At 42.2% G+C, this 19,646-nt stretch overlaps 1 protein-coding gene across 1 annotated transcript; it reads left to right on the forward strand.

Annotated features, from left to right (window-relative positions):
- Nucleotides 1–4,683: 4,683 nt before the first annotated feature.
- Nucleotides 4,684–7,186, forward strand: LOC308132218 (ubiquitin carboxyl-terminal hydrolase 42-like; the record flags this gene model as incomplete). The annotated part of the gene is made up of 8 exons (XM_080499217.1): nucleotides 4,684–4,741; nucleotides 5,033–5,227; nucleotides 5,377–5,487; nucleotides 6,167–6,237; nucleotides 6,347–6,426; nucleotides 6,514–6,622; nucleotides 6,734–6,874; nucleotides 7,082–7,186. 8 exons carry the CDS (start codon nucleotides 4,684–4,686, stop codon nucleotides 7,184–7,186), a joined length of 870 nt encoding a protein of 289 aa, XP_080355343.1.
- Nucleotides 7,187–19,646: the final 12,460 nt, after the last annotated feature.

Consider the following 19,646-nt stretch of genomic DNA (forward strand, 5'->3'; position numbering starts at 1 on the left):
ATTCAAGTGTCCCATCAGAGTGTATCAGTGTGGTATTGACAGAACTCCATTTTGTCCACTGGATGTGAATGGAACTGTTGTGGGGGGCCCCGCAGTACGAGCCCGGGGCCCGAGGCCACCAGGGCTGGACGCCGCCACTCCAGCACCCAGCAGCCCACTGGACCCGGGGAGGCCCCAACAAACCACCCCGGAGAGCCACGTCCCAACCCAGAAGGCACCAGAAGGAGCGTGCAGAGAGGACCCCCCCCCCCCCCCCAGGCCAGAGGGGCCCACAAGAGAAGGATAAAGGTCGCAAAGCCCTCGGCCCCGACCCGAGCCGCCAAGCCAGGACTGGCCAGCGCAGGGCCCCTAGGCCATGCAGGGAGCCCCCCCAATCCCGGCTGATTTTTATTGAAGAGAAGGTATTCCAAGTTTCTTATTCCCTTGTTTTGCCATCTTGTGAAGTTTATTGGTTTCTTCCTTTGCAGGATGTCAGGATTGTTCCAGAAGGTGTGAGTTTGCAGGGAATGAGTGACGATCCATTCATTTTAAGAAATTCCCACCAAGCTGTCAGAGATTGTTTATATTGATGCTTTTAAAGCAGTTGTGTTTTTTGAGGACAGGACTGAAGAAAGGAAGATCTCTGATGTGGAGATCTTCACAGAAGGTTTTTTCAATGTCTAGCCAGCCTTCATCTAAGGGTTTCTGATTAATCCATTTTACAACGTAAAGTAATTTATTGGCAAGACAATAATTATAAAAGTTTGGAAGTTCTAAGCCACCTTGGTCCTTGGTGTTCTGCAGTGTTTTTAAACTTATACGTGATGGTTTATTTTTCCATAAGAATTTTGAGATATGGGAGTCCAATTTATTAAATCACGTTTTTGGTGGTTTTGTTGGAATCATTGAAAAGACGTAGTTAATTTTAGGCAGGACCATTTCCCCATAAGTGATATAGGAAGTGTCCTCCATCGAGTGAGGTCCTCTTCTATTGTTTTAATAAGGGGGTGGGGGGGGGGGTGTAGTTTAAGTGCACCAAGTCTAACAGTTTGGCTGAGGTATTAATGCCGAGGTATTTGATGTTCCCTGGTTTTAGTGGGGTATTTGATGTGTGCTGAAAAATAGAGTTAATAGGCAAGACAACTGATTTATTCCAATTTATAGAATATTCTGAAATTGCAGAGAATCTGTCTATTAGTTCTATTGTTTCTGGAAGAGAGGTCTGTGCGTTTTGTGGGAAAAGTAATACATCATCTGCATAAAGGCATATTTTATGGGTTACATTTGCTGTTCGTATTCCTTTTATGTTATTGTTCTGTCTAATGGCTGCTGTTAATGGTTCGATAAAAATTGCAAAGAGAGATGGTGAGAGTGGACACTCCTGCCTGGTACCTCTCTCGAGAATGAACCTGGAGGAAGTTTGATCATTTGTTTTAACACAGGCACTGGGTGAGGTGTACAATGTTTTTATCCAGGAGAGGTCATTTTGTCTAAATCCAAATTTCCCTACTGTAGCGAGTAGAAATGACCAATTTACCCTATCAAAAGCTTTTTCTGCATCTAAGGAGGTGATAATGGCCTTTTGTTTATTCTGGTGGCAGTGGTCTATAAGATTAATTAATCTGCGTGTTGTTAGTGGAGTGTCGTCCTTTAATGAACCCTGGTTGATCAGGGTGTATGATGTGGGGTGTCATTTTTTTCTATTCTGCCTGCTAATGTTTTACTGATTATTTTACTGATCTACATTGATTAGTGATATTGGGCGATAGCTGGACAGTAGTGTAGGATCTTTATCTGGTTTAAGAAGAAGATTGATATTTGCACGGTTCATATGTGGGGGGATGTGACGATTCTTTAATCTCCTCAACTGTTCTAAAAAAATGGGTGAGAGTAAAGGCCAAAATTCAGTAGTGTATCCGTCAGGTCCTGGAGCTTTACCATCAGGCATGTGCTGGACAGCTTCATGTGGTTCTTCTACTGATATGGAAGCTTCTAGGCATTGGATCTGTTCGTCAGATTGTGAGGGGTCAATCTGTGAAGAGTAAAGTTTTCTATAAAATTCTCTGAAAGTAGTATTTATTTCCTGAGGGTCACAAGTGATTTCACCATTTTGAGTTTTGAGGGGATTGTACACTTTTACATAAAAATATAATTTCTTGAGAGGAAAATTTGTCATCTTTCAGTCTGTGTGGGTTTGGAAGCAGTCAGAGGTAAACTTGAGACATTAGGGGGCGCTGTTTTGCACAGCCGCATGATTTTCCTCCTTCTGACTCAATGATAAAATCGCGGGTGAAAAAAAAATATGACTGCATCATTTATTCTCATCATAAATGTCATGTCTTATGGAATTTTCCCCACATATATTACATCATCTTGTTCGGCAGGTTCTTGTTGCGATGATGATGTGCTCGTTTTGTGGCTCAGAGTCACGGTTTAGCCACAGTCGGCCGTTGTTCGGGGTGTTTGATCACAGTGGTTTCTGAGTAGAAATTTCGGTTTTCCCATATATTTGAATGGGAGGAGGGAGAAACAGAAATCAGTGTTCTGAGAGCTTATATAAACAAAACCAAATGTGCTAAGAAAATTTTGTTCTAAATCTTTGGTCAGGAGAATCTCCTCTTTCATTCCATATGCTTTAGAGTTAAAGGCCTAGTGAAATGTAAAACACTACTTTGCAAAAAACGATAGTTGGGGTTCTACTTATAAGGCTTCTCCGACTCTGCCCCACCACTGTTGTCGCATAACAAAGTTATTTGAATTTTGAATCTCCAGCCGAGGAAGTCGGGGGAATCCTTCTTCGTGGGCATGACGTCAAAAGTTGTGCAGATCTCGATCTGTTGTGTTTATATTGGCTTGTTTCCCTCTTAAATATCCAAGTTTTAACAGTGTTTTGAAGTTATTGTCTGTGTTTTATGAGCCTTGACGAAAGATTGAGCCTGGAAGAGACCGAGAGAGGAGAAAAGGAGCACAGGCAGCGGGAGCGGCTAGCCGCTAGCTTGGGTGGCTAGTAGACGATCAAGGACTACCTGGACTCATCTTCGGTTCCGTGCAGTCAGAAAAGCGCTTCGACGGGATCCACGAAGCCGGGTCGTTCTGCCAAAAGTCAGGAGCCTCAAAGCCGCGGTGAAAACTGGTGGCTGCTGAGGAGACGAGGATGAATCGAGGATGAACAGTCTTCTGCTTCCTCAAACATGTTCCAGACGGGGTCACCAATGGCAGAATGACCCTTCTGTGTCTTCTTCATCAATCACTGGATTTGAAATGCCAGATGATGATGAAATGTCGTTAAATTCAGCCTCTTTGTCGTCAAAACTCTGATCCTCCATAATGTAAACACAACTTGGGCATGTGCACAACCAGTGACGTCACTCTGTTATTGTCAGAAGCTCCACCGAGCAGCGAAAATACCGCTGTTTATCGGCTATTTTCTCGCAGATTGCCGTGTTTTAACATTTTATCCTTGGACCAGTTGGCATAAAAAATGTCCCTAGAAGCGACAGCCAGAGTGTTTTGGAGGTTGAATTTTCATTTCACTAGGACTTTAAGGGAGATAGCATTTGTGTGAGGGCCTTTTTGGGGTGAAAATCTTATTTTGAAAGGCAAATTGCGGACTTCCTGTTGGATTTAAGTCTCGGGTATGAGCACGTGATTTGTAGGTCTTGATGAAATAAACAATTGAGTATTAATTTTGATCTCCCTATGACATTCCTACAGGCCGTGGTGGCTGTTTTAGGGTATCTGTAGAGGCCCAGCCATTAGTACTCGGTGCCTGACGTGAATTTTCTGGCCTGAGGTCAGGCCTCCTGTGGATGTCTGGCACTTTGTGACGTACAAAATACAAAAGGGACCTGTCCTTAGATCTGGCCTTTTGCAAGGTCCCTAATAATCATAGAGGGTGACGTCATGTGCTCGCTCCGGCTCATGCATGACATCACTCTGACGTCAAAGGTCTCTACCTCAGATGTTGTTGATGATGTGCTTCATTTTGATCTATAAAGTTCACGTGAGCTTTAATCAGCTCATTAGTGCTCATGAGCTATTCACTGCACCCCTTGGAGAAGATTTCAGCTTCAAATAAATTTAATTTCAGAACGTTTCCAGATACTGTCTTTGGATTTTTGAGAGTTTTTGTACAGTGTCTGTGAGTAAAGACATAAATGACTAACTTTTGCATGTATTATTTGCACACTTTTTCATTTTCTGACTAAAGGGAGCCTTTCATTAGCCATTCTTTTTTTTTATATAAAATGACCGCAAGCTTTTTTTTGGAAGGTCAATATCAAACTTTTTGCTAGTTTATTTGAGGAGGCTACATTATTGACGTTTACAGTAACTACACATTGGTTTCAAGTTAAATTAATTCCCCCTATGTTTCCTGGGGCTGTATAAATAAGTAATTGTGACAATGGGTAAAGAATGAGTTCACATGAACCCTCCAGGTATTGAAATGTGTCAATTACATAGTCATTGAGGTAAATTTTACTTTTAGACAATGACCCAAGCATCAGTGATGAAATAGAAATTGTTGTAGTGTGAAGGACCTTTATTTCTGATGAATAACCTAAAGTTATATCCTTCTTTGTGTTTGTGTCTCTGCAGTTAGGAGCAAAAACAATAGTTGACAGATCTTCAGAAACCATTTGCACCATTTGATACATAATGCTAGGCAGCACTTGTTTCAGGAGCCAAACAGCCCCACCCACCATGCCCAATGATGTCTACAACAGTAGACGTTCCTCTGTGGAACAGACCAAGGACCAAGGTAGTAGTCTTGTTTTTATCAACTGTTAAATGCTCCAGGTTTGAAAACAGAGGGGAGACTATTAAGGATAATCAGACAGATCAAGTGTTGCCTTGTGTCTTCTCCTTCCCTTGTGCAGAAGAAAAAAAGAGCAAATGAATTTTGTCACTCCTTTCCTTATGCTCATTTAGAGTTATGAACCAAATCACACAGTTAGTGAACTGTTCATTGAGATATTTATTAATGCAGTTTTTTTCTGCATTCAAGCAATGTATCACAGTAATTCTTACAACTGTTGCTTTGTGTGTACAGGAGATGAAATTGATCCGCCCCAGAAAGTCCTCTTCCCTCCAGATCGGCTCAGCCTGAATTGGACCCAGGTTTATGGCATTGGTGCCGGCCTGCAGAACACGGTCGGCACCTGCTACCTAAATGCAGCCCTCCAGTGTCTCAGCTACACCCCTCCATTGGTGAACTACATGCTGACGCGGGAGCACTCCAAAACATGTGGGTTTATGTTCCATAATGATTTATACACACCAGAAATGTTGCCGTTTATTTGACCACATATTTCTAGCTCAGTTTTAATTTGTTTCTGAGGCACTTTAATGTTTTAATCACACTTTACACATTTTGTCATTCCATCCTTGCGTCAGGTCACGAGACAGAGTTCTGTATGATGTGCACAATGCAAGACCACATCATTCAGGTTTTTGCCAACTCAGGAGGCGTCATCATGCCGATCGGTGTAGTCGATGAACTCAAAAGTACGTGGATATTTGTCAGGATATAAAATTAAAGCTTGCACTTTAACAAAGTGTAAACCTTAAATGAACGGTAGGATGTGCTGTAATGCTTCACCTTTTTCTTGATTTTGAAGGGAACTCTTCCAGTGCACATTTCTATGTACCTGATTAAAAAGATTTAGATATAACTGTGGTGCTCTTGTTCACACAAGCAAATCTCACTTTTTAAATGTTTCCCTCCTCCCACAGGGATTGTAAACGACTTACAATTAGGAAGGCCGTGGGATGCATATTTGTTTCTGCAGCACACATTGAAAGCGATGCAAAATTCCTGCTTACCTGGAACCACGTAAGTGTCAAATTGTCCATATGAAAAAGAAGCTGTTAACACATCACTGTTTCTGGAGGTTCTTTCATGACATAGATATTAAATGTAGTCTTATTTCAGGAGGTAATATAACAGTAATATATTACACCTGAATGATGAACTGACAATCTTTAACCTTTTTCTTTTCTTGATTTGATCTTTGCTGCAGATTGGACAGACACACGCAAGCAACCACATTCATTCATCAAGTATTTGGCGGGTACTTAAGGTCCAGAGGTGAGTTGTAACGACAGATTCTTTTCCTCACAATGATATTAAATGTTGATGTTCTACAACTTTACAAAATAACTTGTACTCGTTTGTGTTTTTCAGTTGAATGTTTAAACTGCAAAGCAGTCTCTGATACATTTGACCCGTTTTTGGACATTTCTCTGGAAATCTACGTAAGTAGACACAGTTCCTTGGTCCGTTTTAGCCGACACATCTTTGTATTAGTGCACAGTTTAAAAGTTTGGTAAGAGCTCTTTAAAACAGTTTTTTTTCTCTTTGCAGACGGCTCTTAGCGTCATTGAGGCTCTGGAGCAATATGTTAAGCCAGAGCAGCTGGGTGGTAACGCCAACAAATGCAGCAAGTAAGTCACATGCATGAAAATCCAAGGCTGCTGATTTTTCTTTATGCTGCTGTCTGCTGGTGCTAATAAAATATGTATTTCCTTCAGCTGTCAGCAAATAGTCACAGTCACAAAGAAGTTGACAATCCACCGCAACTCCAATGTGGTCACCCTCTTCCTCAAACGAGATGACAGCTTTAGGAAAAAAATCATAAAGGTACGGTGACACACGGAAACCATAATATCAAAAGCATAACAGAACATTTTGATGTGTTTCCTGCAAATATGATTGTAATTCTGAATGAATTGTCTGTTTTCTGGCCATCAGTATGTGGAATATCCAGTGTTCCTGAACCTGCGACCATTCATGTCTCAGCCTCAAGGGGAGCCCCAGGTCTACAGGCTGTACGCCGTGCTGATTCATTCTGGCATGAGCTGCGATGATGGACACTTCTACTGCTATGTTAAGGTACTGCCAGAACTACCAACCACTGTTCACAATTATCAGAGCAGCACACATGGAGATGTTTGTCTCAGCACTCCAAGTGTGCATTTAAAAACTGGGGAATCTCTCTGTCACTCTTATTAATTCATCTATATAATGACTGATAGGTGTCATGTTTGTGTTTCAATCCTCAATCTAATGTGTAAAACGTTCCACCTCTTTCTGTTGCAGGCGAGTAATTGTCAGTGGTATGAGATGAATGACTCCTCTGTGTCCGTCAGCGACATCAGGACGGTCCTCAACCAGCAGGCCTACATCCTTTTCTACATTAAGTAAGAAAATGAAATGCTTTAAATTAAAACTCTTATCTTATTTATTTTTACTCTGAATATACTTTGGAATATCTGTAAAAATACTTCTCAAATAATACAATTATAATTCAGCTTTTAATACTAAATGATCCTTTCATTAAATCAGGTGTGGTGATATGGAGAAAAACTCAGTCTCCAGCAACTTAAATCATAACCCGCATAACTGTGGTCAGTCATCCCCAGAAACGGTGGTCATACCACACATCAACACCACCGTCAGTCAACCAAAGTAAGATTCAGAGTTCTGAGAACTTCCTAAAACTTTAGCCTTGTTGTGAAATTGGTGCTTCCTCAAGTCAATTGTTGACCTCTGTTTGGGAGCATTGGGTCACAGACCAAGCCCAATCCTCGAGGCAACGAGAGACTGAGACTGACAGTATTTTTATCATGGCAGAGATGGAGAGAGACACTACAGAGAGAGAAATCATGAGCGACACTGTGACAGCTATCGGTACCGATCCAGACGGGACTATAGAGATCACCAAAATCATAGCTCTTTCAGGGACCGTTCACCTATTGATGATCGCCCCAGAGAACAAGAGGTGGAGGGTCGCTGGGGCAGGTTCCCCCAGCACCCTCGGGACAGTGATCGAGACCGGTGCGCACACCATTACCACTCCTACCAACAGAGATCTACAGATGCCGGTTTTCAACACTGTAACAACTCGCACAGCAGCCGGCGGTGGTGCCATGACCGTCGACAGTTAGATTTAATTATGTCACAATATTAAAATAAACTAATTTTAACTTGATCAATGAACTCTTAATAAAGTATGTTTGAATAACAAGAACTTCTAAAAAAAAGTACGTTTAAATCAACAAGAAAAACCTTTTAAATCATTTATGTTTAAAACACTCAAATTCCTGTGTACTTCAGAGACATCATCTTCCAGCGCTTCATAAAGACTTTTACTGAGAGAGTCATTGGGCTTTCACTTCAGGAATCCAAGGGAAAAAGTGACTTTGTGACTCTTTGGGCTCAGACTCGGAATCCAAGGGAAAGAAAGTCACTTTGTGAATCTTTTAGCTCAGACTAGGGCAGTTGCGTCTAGTTTTTCGATGTCATCATAGAGAGGCACTCTCTGGTACAGCAAGGTCCTGGTCAGGGCTTTATCGATCAGGCACAGAGTGAGGCCACGCCAACATGGAATGCAGCAGCAGCCACAAGTCACCAAAATGGCACCCCACATGACATCAGGAACGAGGGCACCCGGCTTCTTCATCTAGGGAAGGGATTCTCTATTCTTAGAGTTTTCAGCAAGCTCATCGGCAAGAGAGGTTAACCCTTCCAGATCCCTAGCAACACTTCCATCAGGGGCCGTGTTATTAGGGATTAAAGTGTCCCTGAAATGTTTTTCAGATTTCATCTTTAGAAAGAAGAATAAATATGCTTTCGAAAGGTATATAACATTCCCAGATAAAAGTCCGAATTCCGACCCTTTTAATTGACTTTACATGATGCAGCAGACGACGGTATATTTGCGGGCCATAAATGTGAGCCGCCTGAGCTAGACCGGATATGACGTACGAGGGGTTATATGTCCCAGCCAAAACAACATCAGCTGATTGAAGAATGGAGGGGTTTGGCGATACAGAAGCACCTAGGAGCGATGTTAGCGAAGATTTAAGTGACGTATCGTTGGTTTTGGACGAAGATGAAGGAGAGGAATCATCGGAGGAAGAATTAGAAGAAAATCAAGGCGTTCAACCATACATGTTTGAGCCGTGAGTACATATTGTGTGTGACCGGGTATTTACCCGTGAGTACATATTGTGCGTGACCGGGTATTTACCCGTGTGCACATATTGTGCGTGACCGGGTATTTACCCGTGTGCACATATTGTGCGTGACCGGGTATTTACCCGTGTGCACATATTGTGCGTGACCGGGTATTTACCCGTGTGCACATATTGTGCGTGACCGGGTATTTACCCGTGTGCACATATTGTGTGTGACCGGGTATTTACCCTTGTATCAGAGTGGGTGTTTTGCAAAGTTTATTGGTCTATTTGTCTTAAGTTTTAGCAGGTTTTAAAAAGACTTACTGAAGGTTGGGTTTAAAAATCCGTTAAAAAGCCGTTTAAAAATGGTGGGGACAGAACCAGGTTTCAGGATACGTTTCCTCTTCACAGCAAAACCAAGTGACTCTCGGATTGCGGGTGCTGTTTCGTAACAGTCATCTGTGAAATGTTGACTGCAGAGATAGGAGGCCTCTGTTGGTGTCCAGTTGGAGCGAGTGCGCTGCACTTGTTTTGTCCATAATCTCCTCAAAGTTTGATCTTTTGGGAATTTATGGACACTTACAGACGGACTGGGCATTTGGGAACACCCAGCCGCAACACAACGCTTAGGCATGGCTCTAAAAAACTGCTAAATAACGCGATAATGCAGAGCACATGTAAACAAGACGCTACGATCAGCTGTTGTGGGCGGAAGTAAATAACCCCTCATACGTCACAGCGCAAAACTACGGCAAGTTGGGAAAACTAGGTCAGATTCACAGGGCGGGAGATTTAAAGGCATATTTAGACGTTCGGCGCTCAAGAGCAAGATAGTGGTGTGATTGTCATTGGTGTGTCATATATCATTCGAAAGGGGGAAAATAATGCTAAATACTGGTGTATTTTAATAGAATTATTTCAGGGACACTTTAAAGTACAACAGAGAGTTCCAAACATTGTACAAACACCTCCTTTTTCTGCCAGTAGCATCTCTAGTGCCATTCTATTCTGCCAAGCCATGAGTGATGTAGCATCTAGTTGTTCAGGTAAACCTTTAACAGCATCCCGTGTGTAATTTATGAATCTCTGCTGATTATAATAAATGTAGTTAATCCAATCTACACCCCAAGGAACCCTAATACTGTCAATGTAAACCCGTTGGTCAAAGGATCCCTTTGGTACAGATCTATAGTGGCGGCGTGCAATGCTGGCAAGGAATGTGGAACTGGTGGGATACATAAGAAAAGGAGCCGCCAACTGTATGTTGTGGACTAATATATGGCCTTCCATATATTAATTCAAATGGAGTTAAACCTTTCCTTGTTGGTGTTACTCTCATGTGTAGTATTACCAATGGTAAACATTGTGCCCAGTTCATTTTTGTTTCTTCCATTGTTTTCCAAGTTTATTTTGTCTAAGTCTGGGTCCTTCGAATCCGCACAGACAGGGAGTGACAATCTTTCTCCCCGAGAAGAGAGAAAAGGATACACAGTGAGTTATAAACCTACACACCTTGAGAATGGATTAACACAGGAGTTTATTACAAAAGATAGAAAAAGTACCGGCCTTTACAAGAATATTCCTGGGTCCTGAAGCCGTTCACCCCGAAAGGATTCTGCTCCAGAACCACCTCAGCAGAGAGAGAGAGCAGAGTCAGAAGGAGAGAGAGCGCCCAAGCTCCGAACACGCTCCTATATCCTCTCCTCCATGTCCCCTCCTTCTCATGAACTCAGAAGGGGGCTGTTTGAGGGGAGGGGGGCCACTGTCCCACCAGTGAGCTTCACACAAACACAGATTCACATTCAACCCCCACACAAACAAAGAGTTGTACTCAACCCCCGATACATTCCAGTGGCCTTCCTTAAGATATTCATGACAAGTCAGGCCAGGCTGGATTTGATCAATTTCAACAATTTTCAAGAATACCATTCTGTCTTTCCACTAACCCTGCTGATTGTGGATGGTAAGCGCAATGGTTTTTTTTAACTGGATGTCAAAATGTTTTCCTATTTGTTTTATTACTTCATTCAGAAAATGAGTACCAGTATCACTGTAAAGTTTTTCTGGTATGCCAAATCGGGATATTATCTTTTACCAAGGCTTTAGCCACTGTTAATGCATCTGGTGTGCTTGTTGGAAACACTTTTAGAGAAAGAGTCTATTGTCACTAAGCAGTATTTTTTACCTTCACATTTGGATAGTTCAATATAGTCCATGCATACATGTTGAAATGGATATTGGGGTTCTGGCAATTTACCTCTTTTGGTCTAATGGTTATGGTACGCACGGCTCTGGCGAGCTCTCCACTCGTGCGCACGAAGGACTATCGGGGGCTGGCAGAAGAGGCAGACAGGATCCTGCTCGCATCATGGCAGTACAGAGTAAAGAGCAAAACTGTTAATTTCATTGAAATACATTTCTAGATGTGAACTTATGGAGCACATTGTGTCATGGTTACAACACCTCCACCTGGATAAAGAGTGGATGGACAGACATGAGGGCATGAGGGAGACAAACCGTGTTATTATGATCTACTTTCTGTACTGAAGTAAAACCATTTTAAGTAACACATAAACTTTGCCCAACAACCGATGTTGAACTTGTACAACCTAGCCTCAAAGACCTTTTTATCTGGACTGCTCAAATCTGGACCAGACTGTAGAAGTCAGTCAACCTTTGATTACACAAGTCTAACCCTAACCTGACAATTGAGCAAAGACTGCAGTCAACCAAAGTAAGATTAAGAGTTCTGAGAACTTCCAAAAACTTTAGTCTTTGTTGTGAAATTGGTGCTTCCTCAAGTCAATTGTTGACCTCAGCTTGAGAGCATCGGGTCCTTTTTTGTTTTAAAAGCAGGTGACGAGGGTCACTGGCACACACCTCTGGAGCTAGGCCTGGTGATGGCATTTGTCAGCAGGTGCCTGGTGACCAGGTAGCCCATGTGCTGGTACAGTAGGTTAAGAGGTACAAACTCGATATGTAGACATGGTTTTCACTAATTAATTATTTAAAGATCTGCTATTCCTCAGCTTTTCAACACCTTTACTTTGGTCCTCATGAGTAACCTCCATGTTTTCTGTCTTTCTCCTTCTTGAAGCTCGGAAGCTAATTCAGACGGAGCTGCTGAAACAAAAAATAGGGAGTGGCGGCACCGCCACAGTGACTGAGAGCATTGCAGCACCGGCACCCCTCTGACCAGTAAGGTACCAAGAAGCCGCAAACGACGTCACTCTGAGGACTCTAAGCACGTCGACGGGTTTCCACCAGAAAAACGCAGATGCACTGAGTTCACTGACAGAGATGGAGAGAGACATTGCAGAGCAATGTACTGCACCAGAACATTGTGTGTGCTGGTGCAGTGGGTTAAGAGGTACCAACTAGATATATAGTTGGGCTCAGCATTGGCTCTGAAACCCGAGTCCTCGATAAGGGATGGTCACTTTGCTTCTCAGGCATTGTGCAGGGTGAGAGGCGGGAATACTCACAAACCCCCAGCTGACACGGTCGCCCGAGGACTCGCTGGAGAGATTAAATCTCTGGCTTGGTCTGGGAACGACTCGGGGTCCCCCATAAGACCTGGAAGATATTCTGCATGGGACAGAGGTGCCTGTGCTTCTTTCCTTTCTGTACTGCCGCCGCTAACCCATAGGAGAAAGTAGGAGAGAAAAAGGAAATTGATTTTAAAAGCCATGTTTGTGCCATGCTATCATAAGTGTCGTCTATTGCAAATAGATTGCAAATTTTACTGTTAAAGTTTTTTGATGTGAAAATCAGCATTGATGCCAGTTTTCCTCTGTGTGCGCAGTCTATGACAGAAAGCATAGCTCATAAATGCTTTTTGTAGCAACGAGAACACCATCCCGTCCCAGCTCATCCCAGTCCAGTTCTTCTCAGAGCGTCCATCATGCTACTAATGAAAGAGAGCACTTCTGTCCTTTTGACACAAGGGCTACAAATCTGTCTGAACTCCAGCCTCTCCCTTCTGATTCCACCGTTGCTTGGCTGTGACATTCAGCCATTGCTACAAACCCTCAGTCTGTGGAATCTGCAGTATCTGCTTCTTCCTGTTGTCCTTCTGGGCACCAGACCAAGCCCAATCCTCGAGGCAACGAGAGACAATGCTCACGAGACAGAGAATGGTACTTTTATGGCAGCGGAGATGGAGAGAGACACTACAGAGACAGAAGTCATGAGCGACACTGTGACAGCTATCGGCACCGATCCAGACGGGACTATAGAGATCACCAAAATCATAGCTCTTTCAGGGACTGTTCACCTATTGATGATCGCCCTAGAGAACAAGAGGTGGAGGGTCGCTGGGGCAGGTTCCCCCAGCACCCTCGGGACAGCGATCGAGACTGGTGCGCCCACCATTACCACTTCTACAAACAGAGATCTACAGATGAGGATTTTGAACACCGTAACGACTTGCACAGCAGCCGGCGGTGGCGCCACGACTGTCAACGGATGTTCCTCCTTCTTGAAGCTCGGAAGTCAATTCAGACGGAGCCACTGAAACTAGAAAAAGGGAGTGTTTAGGGGGGGCATCCCCTAGGGGTGCGGCGGGCTTCACAGCCAGGATCGGAGGGGGGGGGGGGGGGTGGCTCCCTACCCGCATGGCCTGGGACCCTTGCTCCAGCCAGTCCCGGGTTGGCGGCTTGGGTCAGGGCCAATATATATACATATATTAGGGGTGTAACAGTACACAAAAATCACGGTTTAGTACGTACCTCAGTACAGAAGTCATGGTTTGGTACTTTTTATTTGCCCGGATAAATTTGGACTTGCCCGAAGTTCCATGGAAATTTTGAAATTGGGAATTCGACCATCTTAACTTTTCACTTCAAAACACTTGTAGTTTCTTTAATAACCAAGATATCTCAATAAATCTTTCAGGGAAGGCTTTTTATACTGAACTGGTTCCGGTGTGAGACACAGCACTCAGTAACAACGCAGCACTGTTTTGTTCCATTATTTGCCTAAAAGTTCGGATTTGTATCGGTAAATCTAACTGATTGAAATACCTTACTGAAGAAGCTGTATGGAACACGAGATATCCAATCGCGATGTCCTAGATTACGCTGCGGAGCTGTTGTTTACATGCGCGTAGCCACGCACGGGCAAACGCCGGTGTGCTAACCCGAACTGTTTGGAGCTAAAGTTTTGGCAAACCGGACAACAAACACAAATCTAAAAACATGCCAGCGGCAGACGACATGGAGGAGATCAAGCGATCTCTAAACTTTATGTCGAGCGAACTGGCAAAGGTGACATCGCAGCAGGAGCGCCTGCTCAAATTCGTGGATGAAGTGACAACATTGAAAATCATCCTGAAAGCAAAGGACACACAGATCTCTACGCTCGAGCAGCGGATTGATGAACTGGAGCAGTATACACGAAGGGACGATTTGGTGATTACCGGGCTCAAGACACGACACCGTACCTACGACAGGGCGGCAGCTAACACAGAGGCAACGGAAGACGCACCGCGGGAAGAGCTGCAGTCACTGGAGCAACAGGTGGTGGATTTCCTCAACGGGAGCAACATAAACATTTGCAAAGAGGCAACATCTACTTGCCACACATTGCCCAGTAAATCCAAGAACTCTGTACCTGTTGTGGTCATCCGATTCATTAGCAGGAAGCAGAGGAATGATGTCCTATCACAAGGAAAAAAACTGAAAGGAACGAACGTGTACATAAACGAACACCTCACCAAGAAGAACGGAGGCATCGCAAGGGAGGCGAGGATGCTGAGGAAGCAAAAGACAATTACTGGGACATGGACATGGAATGGAAACGTGTGGATCAGGGAACAAGATGGATCAGCGAAGGTCATCAAGACTATGAAGGAACTTGAGAAGTATAAGACTGGACATTCACAGCGGGACTGATGGAGTCTCCAGCTTGGGTGGACTGTCAACAATCAGGTTGGATACACTTCGACATACACTGAACGATGGACTGTCTTGTTTGTCTCCTTCGAGTCCGCACAGATAGGGAGCGACAATCTTTCTCCCCGAGAAGAGAGAAAAGGATACACAGTGAATTAGAAACCTACAAACCTTGAGAATGGATTAACACAGGAGTTTATTACACAAGATAGAAGAAATACCGGCCTTTACAAGAATATTCCCAGGTTCTGGAGCATTTCACTACGAATAGATCTTGCTCAGAACCATGTCCGCAGAGAGCGGGAGAGAGAGAGAGAGAGAGAGAGAGAGAGCTCGCGCCGGAAATGCTGCCTATATTCTCCCCAAGTCTGCTCCTCCCAGTGGGTAAAACTCAGTGGCTGTTTGAAGGGGGGCTGTTTGAGGGGGCTGTTGTCTTACCAGTGAGCTTCACACAAACAAAGAGTTGCATTCAACCCCCATTGCATGTCAGCGGCCTTTCACTCCCCGAGGCTTATCTTTAGATATTTATGACAAGCCAGGCCAGGCTGGCTTTGGTCAGTTTTAACAGGACACACATGTAGACACTAACAATGATAAAATTTATGATCTAGAAAACTATATTGAACATGATTTGCTAACCCCTGAAGAAAATGTGTGTAATTATTATACTGTACAACAATGTAATGCAGAAATCAGCAAAGTTCCTGATGAAGCATTATCTATCATACACTTTAATAGTCGAAGATTAAAGTGTAACTTAGAAAAAATAAAACAGCTACTTTGTCAATTTGATAAAAACTTTAAATTGATTGCTATAACTGAAAGCTGGTTGAAGGACTCTGATATTAATGACGTCCAGATTGAAGGATACAACATGTTTTATGTCAACAGAGTAAGTAAAAGGGGAGGGGGTGCAGCCCTCTACATTGACAACCATTTAAAATGTAAAATTATTGAACAAAAAACAATTGCTTTGGAAAATTGGATGGAAATGCTTACTGTAGAAATAACAAATGAAATTGGTAAAAATGTGTTGATTAGTTGCATGTATAGAGCACCAGGATCTTGTGTTGAAGTATTTACAGACACAATCCTTGAGATGTTTGAAAAAATTAATAACAAATCATTAATTCTGTGTGGTGACTTCAATATAGATCTGGGAAACCCTACAGCATCGAGTGAATTTAAGAACCTTTTAAGCACAGATCTATACCCAATGATAACTAAACCAACAAGGGTTACTACACATAGTACAACAATCATCATTAACAATCCATGGATGACAAATGGACTGAAAAATGCCTGCAAGAAAATTTTTTTTGAACAGATTGTTTTTAAGATCAAGAACTAAAGATGCTGAAGTCAGGTATAAAATATACAAAAACAAACTAGTTGGAATCATAAGAAGGCAAAAAAAGGATTACTACACTAAATTGCTAGACAAAAACAAAAATAGTACAAAAGACACATGGAGTGTTATAAATACTGTCATGCAAAAAGGCAAGAAAAAAACAAAATTTCCAAATAATTTTACAAAGGACAATTTTGACATTTACAATAAAACTGAAATTGTAAATGAGTTTTTAGAATTATTTTGTAAATGTTGGCCCTACTTTTTCACAACAAATTCCAGATGAAAATATCAATGGTGGGACAGTACCAGATAATGTTAACAGTATAAGTGTGCAAGAGAGTGACATACTGACAATTGTCCAGAAGTGTGCCAATAAAAAATCAAATGACTATACTGATATGAATATGGTATTGATAAAGCAAATTATAGATGTAATTATTGAGCCTTTTACCTATATCTGTAATTTGTCATTTACTTCCGGGATATTTCCAGACAGCATGAAAATAGCTAAAGTAATTCCACTTTTTAAAAAAGGAAATAAATCTGAATTTTCTAATTATAGACCAATATCATTACTTCCACAGTTCTCTAAAATTCTGGAGAAATTATTTGCGATTAGACTGAATAATTTTTTTAAAAAGAATTTAAGATCTTAAGCGACAGCCAATATGGATTTCGGCCTAGTCACTCAACTGCTACTGCAATTATGGAACTAACTGAAGAAATAGCCAATGCTATAGACAAAAAGTACTATTTAGTAAGTATCTTTGTGGATCTTCAAAAAGTGTTTGATACGCTGGACCACGAGATATTGTTGCATAAATTGTATAAATATGGTATCAGAAGTGTGGCACATCAATGGGTTACCAGCTATTTAAAAAACAGAAGTCAGTTTGTTGAAATTGAGAACATAAAATCTAAATATTGTAACATAACTTGTGGGGTACCACAAGGATCGGTTCTAGGACCAATACTTTTTGTTCTATATTGTTAAAAGTGGCTGGTTGAGACTGGCTCACCATAAATTCCTCCTTTTATTGTAGGCAATAAAACTTGAACACAATTCCTTATTTGGTGATGAAGCTCACCAGCAAGAGAGCAATTTGCCTTGTAACAAGACCTACCTCAAACAGCCCCCCCTCCGAGTAAAACCCACTAAGAGGAGGAGACTTAGCCAGAAGACTATGAAACAGGCAGCATTTCCGGAGCGCTCTCTCTCTCTCTCTCTCGCTCGCATATGGTTCAGAAGCAAGATCCATTCATGGTGAACTGCTCCGAGAACCCGGGAATATTCCTGTAAGGCCGATATTTCTTCTATCTTATGTAATAAACTCCTGTGTTAATCCATTCTCAAGGTTTGTAGGTCTCTAACTCACTGTATATCCTTTTCTCTCTTCGCGGGGAGAAAACTTGTCCCTCCCTGCTTGTGCGGACTCGAAGAAGACAACAGGGTAATATGTAAATGACATTGTGTCTGTGTCTCAGTTACTTAGGTGCATTCTGTTGCGGATGATACCACTTTATTCTATTCAGGAAAAAATATAAAATATGTCATGCAAATCGTAGAGAATGAATTACAGAAGATTATGAAGTGGTTCAATGCAAATAAATTGTCCCTAAATATCAGCAAAACTAAATTTATTGTTTTCTGTAGTAAAAGGAAATATGTTGAAGCGTCATTGTCTATTAACGGGTTAGAAATCGAAAGGGCACATGAGATTAAGTTCCTAGGTATTATGATTGATGAACATTTGACATGGAAATCACATATTAATAATGTCAAAGTAAAGGTATCCCAAATAATAGCTGTGTTGCATAGAGTCAAAGATCCTCTAAATAAGAGTGCTTTGTTTTTGTTGTATAACTCATTGATTGTTCCATATCTGATCTATTGTATTGAAGTGTGGGGAAATGCCTGTAAAACATACATAAATCCAATTTTTCTTCTACAGAAAAGAGCGATTAGAGTCGCTACTGGAAGTGGTTACAGAGACCATACTAATCCTTTATTTAGACAACTAAAAACACTGAAATTTAAAGATTTAGTGGAGTATAACCTTCTAAAAACCATGTTTAAAGTTCATCTGGAAATTTTACCGAACAAATTGCAAAACAGATTCGCCAAGAGAAAAAGTAGATATGAACTGAAAGGAACTGAGGTTTTTACAAAACCCAGGTTTCAATCGTCCGTAATGGAAAAATGCATCTCAATCGAAGGAGTCAGTCTGTGGAAGTCTTGATTGTAAAATTAAAACTTCTAAATCCATTGATGTATTTAAGAAACATGTGAAATTATCAATGTTACAGAAATACGACACTGCGGAGTAGCAGATCAACCTTATTTCTTTATTTTGTGTTTGATGTTTTGGAAAACAAATGGCTGCATGTGACGGCTCAAATGAAATGAACTGGAACTGTAAACGATTTTTGTGTCGATAAGGGGCAGACATTATAAGTTTTACTTCTTTCTGCTCCTTTTCATTCATATGAAATGCTGTTGTTGCATTGTTTTAAATGAATGAAATAAATAATAAAATGAAAATGAAAATGAATGAAAATTATACTCTTAAATCTGAAGGCATAATAATATGTATTTTAAGTTTGTTCTTCACAGCAAAATGCCCAGAGTTGAATTAATGTCCAGTTTATATTTAAGGCTGACTTCTGGGCTTTTTGCTGTGTTGGTCTGAAATAAATGTGATAGTATTGTAATGCTCAGGCAGCTAGACGCAGTCTTCTCTCTTTTATCCAGCACTTTATTAGCAAGAACAGGACATGCTCATCCTACAACACATGCTCAACTCCCCAAAACTTCCGGCAACAACCCTCTCTCTTTCCGTTTCCGCTAACACCGCCCCCTCCCATACCCACGAACAGTAACACATTAAACACAGTCATTACACTGCCCCCCCCCCCCCCCCCCTTTATGAAACCCCTCGCCCTCGAGGGGACATGAAATAGTCCTCAAATCGACGGGGCCTCCGCCTCGGTCTCTGTGGCCTGTGAAGAACTGGCCTCGGTTCATTTTCAGCCGTCACCAGAGGCTGACTGAGTGTCACAGGAGAGGAGGCAGAGAGAACTGCATCTGCTGAGTGTTCTCGGCTTTGCGGCGTGGTAGAACTTTGTTCAAATGAAGGGAGGGCCCCTCCTTTATAGGGTACCAGTCTATCTCGATGGAGGGCTACTTTCCGGCCCCTGGGGAGAACCTGAACCCGATAAACCACCTCCCCCACCCGCTCAAGAACTCTGCACGGGCCATCCCAATGACTGTCCAGCTTTGGGCAACGTCCTTTCTTTCGTTTGGGTGTGTAGACCCAAACCAGTTCACCGGCCTTGAAGCGTCTGCCTTTGCTCCTCAGGTCGTAGTTCCGCTTTTTCCTCAAACCAGCTTTCTCCAGCTGGTCCCTGGCAAACGTGTGAGCTGACTCCAGGTGGTCCTGCAGCTTCCTCGCGTA

Source organism: Blennius ocellaris, assembly GCF_963422515.1.
Source record: "Blennius ocellaris genome assembly, chromosome: 7".
NCBI classification, from domain to species: domain Eukaryota; kingdom Metazoa; phylum Chordata; class Actinopteri; order Blenniiformes; family Blenniidae; genus Blennius; species Blennius ocellaris.